The sequence below is a fragment of the Grampus griseus genome (genome assembly GCF_964374135.1).
Source record: "Grampus griseus genome assembly, chromosome: 20".
Classification (NCBI taxonomy): Eukaryota; Metazoa; Chordata; class Mammalia; order Artiodactyla; family Delphinidae; genus Grampus; species Grampus griseus.
This window is the reverse complement of record NC_139014.1, coordinates 53,576,018-53,586,807: the sequence shown is the minus strand read 5'-3', so window position 1 is coordinate 53,586,807 and position 10,790 is coordinate 53,576,018. Positions and strand designations below refer to the sequence as shown.

Genomic DNA, 10,790 nt, shown 5'->3' with positions numbered 1-10,790 from the left:
TGCTATGTGCTTAAAAAATCTATTTGAATTATTTGCTTTGGTCTGTATTCCATTCTCCACCTTTGACAATGAATATCTCTGGGGTATTGGGGCCGAGAACAGTAAGAAAAATGAGGGAAAAAATACACAGATTTTATTCTGAAACATATAAATCAGAACAGAGAACCAGGGACTTCCCTGATGGCGCAGTGGTTAGGAATCTGCCTGCCCTGCCAATGCAGGGGACACGGGTTCAAGCCCTGGTCTGGGAAGATCCCGCATGCCACAGAGCAACTAAGCCTGTGTACCACAACTATTGAGCCCACGTGCTGCAACTACAGAAGCCCATGTGCTTAGAGCCCGTGCTGCGCAACAAGAGAAGCCACCGCAATGAGAAGCCTGCGCACCACAATGAAGAGTAGCCCCCACTCGCCGCAACTAGAGAAAGCTGGCACGTAGCAACAAAGACCCGACACAGCCAAAAATATAAATAAACAACAGAGAACCACAGAATTTTTAAATGCCACAAAAACTTAGATTAATTTTCCCAACCAAGCAATTCACAAAGACACTAATATTCAGGAGGATCACCTGGTCTGTCCAAGGCCACAGAGCTTATTAGAGCCAAGACTAGAACCCCTGGCTCTTGGCTGTCATGTCACCATTCTCCACACTTAACACTATTCAGTCTCTTCCTAAAGTTAGAAAATTGGTCAAATGAAAGTACATATGAAGTACTAACATGGAGTGGGAACTCATTCTCACCATGTGCTTAATAATTGTTAGCTCTTTTTTTCTCTTCCTGACCTTCAGGAGTCTGAGGTTGAAGTATTCATTGTGTCTGATGCAGTTCCTAATTTTCTATATTCTCTCTCCTTTCTTTTACTTCATACTTAGGGTGCTCGAGGGAAGAGTGGAGAATACTGCCTATACTTTTGTGGGGTCACCATTAAGCTTTGGTACTAGGGAGCCTGACAACTCATGTGCCATGAGACAGACTTGGGGATTAAACTGATCATCACTTTGTCCTTTGGCTTTAGTCAGTAATATAGAACCATCCTCCATTTCAACTCTTCTTAGAGAAAACATTTCACACACTGACCTAAAGATATCTGGACAGTTATGATCTACATCAGGGATCAGCAAAAAGAGGTATTTAAAAAATATGTAGGGGGCTTCCCTGGTGGCGCAGTGGTTGGGAGTCCACCTGCTGATGCAGGGGACACGGGTTCGTGCCCTGGTCCGGGAAGATCCCACATGCCGCGGAGTGGATGGACCCGTGAGCCATGGCCGCTGAGCCTGCGCATCGGGAGCCTGTGCTCCGCAACGTGAGAGGCCACAACAGTGAGAGGCCCGCGTACCGCAAAAAAAAAAAAAAAAAAAGTAGGGACTTCCCTGCTGGCACAGTGGTTGGGAGTCTGCCTGCCAGTGCGGGGGACACGGGTTTGGGGCCTGGGCCCGGGGGGTCCCACGTGCGGCGGAGCGGCTACGCCCAGGCGCCACAACTACTGAGTCCGCGTGCCTGGAGCCCGTGCTCGGCAACAGGACACCGCAGTGAGAGACCCGCGCACCGCGGCGAGGAGTGACCCCCGCTTGCCGCAGCTAGAGAGGGCCCGCGCATAGCAACGAAGACCCAAGGCAGCCAAAAATAAATAAAAAAATAAATCAATTTATAAAAAAATAAAAATAAGTATCTAAAAAAGGCATACCAACAGCCCTTTTAGAAAGCAATTTATCTCAGCCATAAAAAAGAATGAAATAATGCCATTTGCAGCAACATGGATGGACCTAGAGATTATCATACTGAGTGAAAGTAAGTTAAAGATATCATATAATATCACTTATATGTGGAATCTAAATAATGATACAAATGAATTTATTTACAAAACAGAAACAGATTCCCAGACTTAGAAAACAAACTTACGGTTACCAAAGGGGAAAGAGTTGGGGGAGGGATAAATTAGGAGGTTGGGATTAACATATACACACTTCTTTATATAAAATAGATAAATCAACAAGGACTTACTGTGTACCACAGGGAACTATACTCAATATCTTGTAATAACCTATAATGGAAAATAGTCTGAAAAAGAATAGATATATCTATATGTATAACTGAATCACTTTGCTGTACACCTGAAACTAACACAACATTGTAATCAACTATATTCTAGTATAAAATTAAAAAAAATTTTAAAGCACCAAAACCAAATAAATAAAATTCAATAGGACCCCCTAAAAAATAAATAAAAATAAAAGCTACCCACACAAAAAAGTGATTTATCAATATCTGTAAGTGATGTTTGTAATACATGCCAGTGTTCATCTCAGAGTTATGTCTAATAATAAAATTCTATATTGAAGGGAATTCCCTGGCAGTCCAGTGGTTAGGACTCTGCATTTCCATTGCAGGGAGCATGGGTTTGATCCTTGGTTGGGGAACTAAGATCTTGCAAGCCGTGTGGTGCAGCCCCCCCCAAAAAAAGGGAAAGATGAAATTTGGTAATTTATCAACTCCAGGGTGAGAAGGGTGAGAGGCATTGAACTGGGCAGACATGAGCCTTCACTTCACAGGCAACATGGAGACATCATGGTTAGGACTTGGTGTTCCGTGGGACTGGATTCAATCCCTGGTTGGGGAACTAGTATCTTGCAAGCTGAGCGGCGAGGCCAAAAAAAATAAAATTGTATATTGGATTCAACTTAAAAATCAGCAGTAAGGGCTTCCCTGGTGGCACAGTGGTTGGGAGTCTGCCTGCCGATGCACGGGACGCAGGTTCGTGCCCCGGTCCGGGAAGATCCCGCGTGCCGCGGAGCGGCTGGGCCCGTGAGCCATGGCCGCTGAGCCTGCGCGTCCGGAGCCTGTGCTCCGCAACGGGAGAGGCCACAGCAGTGAGAGGCCCGCGTACCGCAAAAAAAAAGAAAAAGAAAAAAAAAATCAGCAGTAAGATGATTAAGTAGATTATGGTAATAAATACATTTTAAAATAAAAATTATTATACAAAGATATTATTGTGCAAAATAAGTTGTTATACAACCCTGAAACATGAGAGAGAGAAAAAAAGCTTATACTGAAGCTTTGTGGAGAGTCATGGCTGTACTTACCTGTGCTAAACTCTGTGGGCTGGGGAGCCCACATATCCTCAAGTTTTCACAGCCTCCATGTACCTGGATTCAGGTTGAAAGACTTCCAAATTTTAGATAAAGAGCAGACCTTCTTTTTTTTTTTTTTTTTGCCAAGCAGTTTGTAAGATCTTAGTTCCCCGACCAGGGATCAAACCTGGGCCCACAGCAGTGAAGGGGCCAAGTCCTAACCACTGGACCGCCAGGGAATTCCCGTGGAGCAGGGCTTCTTAAATAGCTTCTGACCCAGGGCATCTTCTCAGGATGCCATTGGAGTCAATTCCCCGCACACTCCTCTTTCTTGGGATGGCATCCTTACCTGATCCCAGCCCCCTGCTCACAAGCCAATAGGTTTCTGTGGCATTAATATAGAGCTCCTTTATGGGCTGGCTTCTGAGACTAAAGCGGTCAAAGACTTAGTGCCTGCTGAGGAAATGGCCATGGTGCAGGTGGCGTCCATCTGCAAGGGCAGAATGAGAAATAGGAATCAGGTGACCCGTCCTCTAGTTCTCATCCCAGAGAAGGGAACTCTGCTCTCAGCCCCAGCCACTCCCTCTGTTTCACTATACCATGCTTTCTCCAGTGCAGTTTGGGTCCAGGGCTTCCCAGGGAGAAAGGGGAGTCCTTGGCAGGAGGCCAGAGGAGCAAGAAGTTTGGGACCTTCCCAGTTTCTCATGGCCCGCCGTAGGGGGAGTGAGCGGGAACTAGCGTGCGTTGAGAGCTTTTGCAACGTGTTGCGCACCACGTGAAGCCCTTCACCTACATTATTGCTTCTCGTTCCCAACACAGAGAGGAGATGAGTATTATCATCCCCATTTTTCGGGTTCATAGACTTTTGCAGAGTTCCAAGACTACACAGCAGCCAGGATTTGAATCCGGCACAGACCAACTGCAGATCCCAAGATTTTCTTTCTGAGGCAGAGCAGCTCCAGGAGTGGAGGCAGCTGGAGTGTCCCGGAACAAGCGGGACCGGGAGCAGGGGATGCAGCTGAGGCTCCCATCTCTCCAGGGTCTGTCAGCCAGAGCCCTAAGCCCTTCGATTAACTCTCCCTCTAACCAATCCCAGCAGAAGCCTGGGTAATACCTCCCACCCAGAATCTGCGGGGAACCTGGCCCTGTTTAGGGATTAGGTGATGGAGATAAATTTCAAAAGCAAACGGCCCCCGTCGTCCCAATTCATTTGCAGCACACAACAATCCAGATTAAGGTACAGAGTTTGGGTTTTATTTGGAGATTAGTTGGTATTACAGACGACAGTGATATCAAAACCCAATGCTACCACATGCACCACACCCACCCCATCCCGAAATCTGTCAGGTTGTCTCCGCAGCCCCAGGTCAGAGGGCAGCCAATCTGATATTTGTGAAAATTAAATAAACGTAAGCCCTGCGTTCCTATTTCTACTTTATTACTTTAATATCACTCCCTCTTCAGATCCATGGTTGTGATTAATTCATCCAGGTGGCAGGAGGACAGGAGAGGGGGCCCTGATCTGTTAAGGATTGATCCCTGCAGTCTAAAGTTAGGATCGGCACTCTCCTAGCTCACTTGACAGTCAGTTAGGTAATGGCCTGAAGGGCCCTTCGGTGAGGGGCAGCTGCCCATTCTCCTTTAGAGGGAGGACGTGTTGTCAGCTGGCATGAGAAGAATTGGGGACCAGGCCTGGCAGGAGAAGTGGGAAACATGGGCTCCCACCTCATCCCTCTGTAGGTACCTCCTGCCAAGATGATGGGCAGGTGTCCCTGGAGGGGCAGGGTGCTGGGTAGCAGAAGCCAGGCCCTTGTCACTCCACAGCACCCGCATCTAGGCTGGGCTGGAGGACAGCAGAGAGAGGGATCCCTGAGCTAATCTTTCTTCCCATAAGAGAACTGCCTCGTGTAAAAGGAGAGGGCAGGGGATCCGCTTCTGGTGTGTTCAGTCTTAAGGGGCAGGATGGGCTACAGGAGCCAGAGGAAGGGACTTGCAAGTTCTAGACCTAGATTAGGAGTGGTCCGGGTTGGTGACAATTGCCGAGGCATAGATGAGGTCAGACAGGCTGCCCAGTGAGGTCTGGGGAGCAGCTCGCTCTGAAGAGATGTGGACCCCTGAAGCCCCAGCCGGTCCCCATGGGGCCGTAGCTTTAGCCCCTACCCAGCCCTGCCCTGAACCCAAGCCAGGAGCTGGACAGGAGGCATGTCGACACACAGAGGCACACTGAGCTGTGCTGTTGGAGGGTGGAGGCTGGCCAAGGGTGCGGGGCTCCCAGGACTGCTGGATGGTGTCCGGAAGAGGAAGGGATCTCTGGGGAGGCTCGGGCCTGGGACTTAGGCCTCCTGGCTTCCTACTCTTGATTCTCTTGGCTCTGCGGTTCTGGAACCACACCTGGTAAGGAAAGAAGGAGTCTCTTCCGGTGCCAGCATCCCCTCCCCCCAGGTACAGGGAAAGCAGAAGCTGGAGGCAGGATATCCAGAGAGAAGGGACTGTGACTCAAGCTTAGAAATCTGCTGTGTGAGAGCACCCCGACCCTGAGGTCGGGGGGAGGGGCACAGCTCACCTGTATCTTGGCCTCAGGAAGGCAGGTGACCCGGGCCAGGTGCTCACGGGTGCCGATGTCGGGGTAAGGCCGTGCTGCAAACACCCGCTCCAACTCCAGCAGCTGCCCTCTGCTGAAGGTAGTCCTCTTTCTCCGGTGGGGACCCAACCCACTGGCATGGCCTGCAGGCCAGGATGGGGGTCAAGTCAGGACTCCTTGCAAGAGCCTCCACTGCAGCATCAAAGCCAACAGACCCTGAAGCCCCTACTCCCCACCCCTCTTCAACCTTACCCATCATACCTTCCCCACATCCTCGCCCTGCCCACCCTTTCCCCACCAGATCACCTGCAGGGGACGCGTCCACTGGACTGGCCATGGGGCCGGCACAGTTAGGACCCCGATGGCCATGCCAAGGCTGTGCCCACACCGCTCCCCTCCGCGTGGAGTTTTATCCTGCTCAGAAGGCTGGCCCCGCCTCCAGGAGGCGGGAGGTTTAGCATCCAGCTCGAGGAGGGCTGAGAAGCCCCGGAGGAAAAGGGGGCTTGCAGGGGTATGGGTGGGGCAACCCTGTTCCTCCGGGGCTTCACAAAAGAAGCTGGCCCCAGCCCCCCTCCTCAAAGCTCAAACTCTGGCAGTCTGTGTCTGAAATCCTGTACTTTGTGAAAATCCTCCCAGGGCTCCGTCCAGGAAGCCAACGAGATCACTCTCTAGATGCTCCTCCTGGGGCTCTGGTGCTGGCTGCCTTGGGGGAGAGCGGGTGGAGTCCTATCCCACAACTGAGGATGGGGCTGGGGAAGCTGGACAGGATGAGAAGCTGGACAGCAGATGAGCGGCAGCCACCCTCCCCTCAGCAGGGCTGGGAGCAGATGTCGCCACCAGATCACCCTCAGTTCTGCTTTAGAGCTTTACCTGCACCTAGCCCTTTGTCCCTGGCCCTTCGATAGCCCAGATGGACTTCCTACAGTCCGGGAACTTGGAACCGGAGGAGGTTCCACAAGTACATTTGAGGGGTTTTGAGAAAGATGTTTGTTTTTACAGTGTACTCATCGTTTGGAAGTCTTCTGGGCCACTTTTCTAAGAGAAATAGGTGCATTTGAATTTCCTTTCAGTTCCTGCCCTTCCTGTCTCTCCTGCCTCAGTGCTCTGCACCCCAGACCCAAGACAGAGACCTCAAAGGCCCATTATCATAGGGATAGGTTTGGGGGAGCACAGTGACCGCTTCCCCAGGGACCCAAGGGTCCGAGCTAACAGCACTTCAGGTCCAGGATGGGCAGAAAAGCTGAGCTGGAACCCACCACCTCCTGCCCCCCTGCCCCTTCCAAGACCATAGTCAATGACAAGGGGCAAAACAAACCCAGGGCTGGGTAGGGTAGCTTGGTGACTCCTGTCGTCCTCAGAGGGGTCCAAGCTCCTGCTTAGCTGCTGGTGGGTTGCTGGGGGCTGCTCCGTGTGCGAGGAAGGCTTTCTCTCACGAGGCTCTCCCAACCCACAGCTTTTCTGGCTCATGGAGAGGGCCTGAGCCCAACACAGGGTGGACACAAAGAAGGATCTTCTCTGTCTCCTCCCCCAAGTCACACTGACTGCCCAATTTCCCCTCTTTTACCCAGGCAGATCCCTGCCTCCTGCCTGTCCACTCCAGTCAGGACAGTAGTCTTAAACTCAGGGCCAAGGGATCTTTATTGAGCTGGGAGGAGGATGTTGGAGGAGGGAGCAGCAGAGGCCCAGCTGTTTGGACTCGGACTCCTACTCCTGGGCAGGGACTGAGCAGCCCAGCCAGTACTGGGCGATGGAGCGTGGGTAGGGAGGGATCACAGCATCCACTCGCCGTGTGCGAAGGTTCACTCGGTAGTACTTGTCTGGAAGAGAGGTTGGGAGAGGGTGCATGAGACCCTGCCTGGCCCTGCCCATCCTGCCCTAAGACCTGGGTCTCTCCTGGAAGGGTAAGTGAACATCCACAATGCACCAGAGGACTCCCGGCCTGGCATTTTGGAGTCACCACTCAAGGGCTGTGTTCAGCCCATGAGGACCAGGGACAGCAGGGATGACCCAGCTAGACCAGCTACAGGGCTGGCGAGGGCTCCCACCTCCTGAGAAGAAGTAGACGCTCTGGGTGGGCTCACAGTTGGCAGGCAAAAGCCAGTCCATCTCGTAGTTATCATAGTTATAGTCTCCCAGGCCCAACTCCTCACTGGAGAACCAGGACAGCCAGGTGGAACGAGATTGCCGGTAGGAGTTCTGGCTGCGTCTGCGGCCACGGCCACGGCCATGGCGCGAGCGGTAGCGTTTACGATTGCGACGCGCAGACTTGGTCATCTTGGTCCGAGAGGAGCGGGGAGCTGAGCCTGAGATGTAGATGTGGCCAGCCATGGCCGCGTCCACTTGTCCAGGCAAACCATGCCAGTCCCGGCTGATGAACCTGGGCTTTCCAGCACCACCTGTGGCAAGGAAGGGGTTAATGGGGAGCCCTGGAGGTCAAGGACGGGCTATGCCTTGTCCAAGGACACACAGCAAGTTAATGGCAGAGCCCAGCATCCCAGCCTTCCGACTACCTGTTCAATACGCTTTCCCCTGGCCTCCCTCCACCATATCCCTCCCCGGTTGCCTCAGCTACAGCTCCGCCTTCTGCTGGCTGTGCTCTTGGCTGTGCTAGGCAAAGTCCAAGGTGTGGGGTCCGGGTGGAGGCAGGCCTCCCCTACAAAGGTCAACAGAAGCAAAGTCTGGCCTGAGCAAACAGCTTTTGACGGATAGATGCACAGTCACAGCCCCTCAGGCCAGCTCAGCCCTACCTCTACCCTGGGGGATCCCAGCCCTCTGGATGGGGACGCAAGAGTTGCCCTCCCTCTGTACCAGAGGAACTGCCCCAGAAGAGAAGTCTGAAGATGTCCTCCCAGCTGTCCCGCTGCAGCAGAGCAAAGTGTTCGAACACGGCCGACTGGGAGCTGCCTTCGCACTCCTCTTGGCTGGGCTGCTGCTGGAACTCGTACTCCCAGTACTGTCTCCCTGGGGAAGGGTGGCCATGAGCAAGGCTGCAAAGCCCAGAGGCTGCGGAAGTTAGGAGCTCCTGGCAACGGGAGTGGGGATAATCTGAGGCCTGTCGCCAGCGAAGTTTAAAGGAGACCAAGACTGCTGCAGCGCGTGCGCACCCTGCCTCCCGCCTCCCGAGTACCCTTGAAGAAGTAGACGCGCTCCCGGCCACTGTAGCTATGAGCGGGGAGGGCCAAGGCTGCGTCCACGTTGTCCGGAATGCCCCTGAAGCCTTCAGAGATGTTGCGGGGGAAATCGGGGTCCAGGACACCATCCTCAAAGCGCCAGTACTGACTACCCTAAGGGGTCGGGAAGGAGAAGAGGGTGAGGAGGCAGTTGGCTGTGCACAGAGGCAGAGTCCCCGCCCAAGGCGGCAGCCCTAGTTCCAGGCTTGTCACCCAGGACCTGGAGTCTTGGGCTTCTGTGTCCTCACAGAGCCCCAGCCAGGGACCACAGGCCAGAATCCAGCCTTCTTGCCTACTTTGATCCTGGGCACAGCAGCCCTCAACCTCTGCCTAGATACGCTCGGCCCTGACCCACAGCCCCTGGGTCTGGCACCTTGAAGAGGTAGGTCTTCCCCTGACAGTTGATGCGGGTGAAGGCAGCATCAATGGGACCCTCGATGCCCCAGACATCGCGGATGAGCTTGGGGTACCCAGGCCTCACTGCCTTTTCATCCAGCTCATAGCAGTAGAGCCCTAGAGGGAGGGAGGCTGTGTGAGGGAGGATGCTCCTGGGGCAGACCCCCACCCCAATAACCTGCCCCTCAGGTCACCTCGGAAGGCAAAGAGGGAACCATTCTTGAGGTCGGTGAAGGCGTCGAAGGGCTTCCCACTGCACTGCTCTTCCTCTGCTGGGGACTCGGAGATCCCTAGATTATCAGTCTCGGGCATGACGATCCCCACTTCAGGCTCTGAGTTCTCCCGCCCAGGTCCTGGGGCTTCTTCCTCAGGGCTCAGAACAGGTGTCTGCTCAGTAGTCTCTTCAGGCCCGGCCTGCCGGACAAAGGTCTGGGTGGGGCTCTCTGGCTGTGCCTGGACGCTGGTATTAGATCTGGTCTCCTCGCGGTAGTCGTGGAAGCTGTACTCGTCTTCTGGCAGAGTGAATACATCCCCACGAGTCACTGCAGGCGGGGAGGGTGGTAGTGAGTCTCCAGCTGCAGAGGGGACCCCAGGCCCGCCCAGCCACTCTGAACGCACCTTGGGGCTTGCACTCGACCACGTAGTCGGAGCAGCAGCTCTGGTAGTAAGAGCAGAGCTCGTCACACTGACACTTCCTGTCGGAGTTGAAGCCCTCAGTGCAGCGGCCCTTGCACGACTCTGTGGGGAGGGGGTATCCGTTGGCACGGCCAAGCCCAGACCACGCTTGCCCACCCTACATTGACCCAAATGGCCACCAACACCCTCCGGCACCTTGGTCAGCCAGAACCACCCACGCCAGCAGGACCAGCATCAGAAGGGGCCTTGGGGATGCCATGGCGGGGCCTCCAGCCTCGAGCCTGGTGAAGTAGGTTCTCTGCGGTCTCTGCTCTGATGCCTGAGGAAGGGAGGGAGTGGCAAGACAAGGAGGAGGGGAACCAGAGAAGAGGAGCTGCCTTTTCTACTGCTCTGTTTGCTCAACCCCCAGCCCAGCCCCCAGTGACCCGACCCCAGAGGCTGTTGCAGCAGAGGGTCATGTTCCTGGAACTCCGGGCCTGGGAGAGCTGTGAATAGGATCCTTACCAAGCTCCGGGGCATCTCTGAAGTGCACTAGCACAGTGAATCTGGAGGGCAGAAAGAAGTCCCACTCTGCCGCTCACGGGCTGTGGGACCTTGGGGCAAACTGCTTTACCTGCCTTAGTTCTTTTTTTTTGGCGAAATGAGACTAATCATACTCGCCTCACAGGGTGTTGGGAGCTAAAGCAGACAAAATGCCCAACTCCTGGAGTAGCTCCAACTTCATTCTCCATTAGTGGTTATTGACCTGTGACCTGTTTGATCAGGCACATCCCTGGCTGGGTGGTTCACCCACCCCTTGTGTATTTAGGGCGGTGAAAGAGGGGGTAGGAGCTGGGGACACTTTTTTTATCATAAAAGAACAAAGTTTCATTTCTGGGTTCATCTCCAGGGTGCATTGATGTCCCCAAGCTGGTCTTCACAGCACGGTAAGTTGG

General features: G+C 53.6%; 2 protein-coding genes across 2 annotated transcripts; both read right to left on the bottom strand.

Moving 5' to 3' along the window:
* Window positions 1-5,082: 5,082 nt before the first annotated feature.
* SEBOX (SEBOX homeobox) lies at window positions 5,083-5,990 on the bottom strand (the record flags this gene model as incomplete). Its single annotated transcript, XM_082679663.1, has 3 exons — window positions 5,083-5,463; window positions 5,636-5,796; window positions 5,960-5,990. 3 exons carry the CDS (start codon window positions 5,988-5,990, stop codon window positions 5,083-5,085), a joined length of 573 nt encoding a protein of 190 aa, XP_082535789.1.
* Window positions 5,991-7,273: 1,283 nt separating this feature from the next.
* VTN (vitronectin) lies at window positions 7,274-10,219 on the bottom strand. The gene is made up of 8 exons (XM_082679561.1): window positions 10,051-10,219; window positions 9,838-9,957; window positions 9,414-9,761; window positions 9,197-9,336; window positions 8,781-8,937; window positions 8,462-8,614; window positions 7,699-8,049; window positions 7,274-7,470 (listed from the first exon to the last, which is right to left on the bottom strand). The coding sequence occupies exons 1-8, from the start codon at window positions 10,112-10,114 to the stop codon at window positions 7,358-7,360; spliced, it is 1,446 nt and encodes a 481-aa protein (XP_082535687.1). The 5' UTR covers window positions 10,115-10,219; the 3' UTR covers window positions 7,274-7,357.
* Between the last annotated feature and the right edge of the window lie 571 nt (window positions 10,220-10,790).

What these genes read in the sequence shown, in the direction of transcription:
- VTN (XM_082679561.1), bottom strand. Translation starts at nt 10,114, where the DNA reads ATGGCATCCCCAAGGCCCCTTCTGATGCTGGTCCTGCTGGCGTGGGTG. An exon ending in CTTCTGGGGCAGTTCCTCTG is followed by an intron (nt 8,050 to 8,461) that starts GTACAGAGGGAG and finishes TCCTTGCCACAG; the next exon opens with GTGGTGCTGGAAAGCCCAGG. An exon ending in CGTCTACTTCTTCTCAGGAG is followed by an intron (nt 7,471 to 7,698) that starts GTGGGAGCCCTC and finishes CCTCTCTTCCAG; the next exon opens with ACAAGTACTACCGAGTGAAC.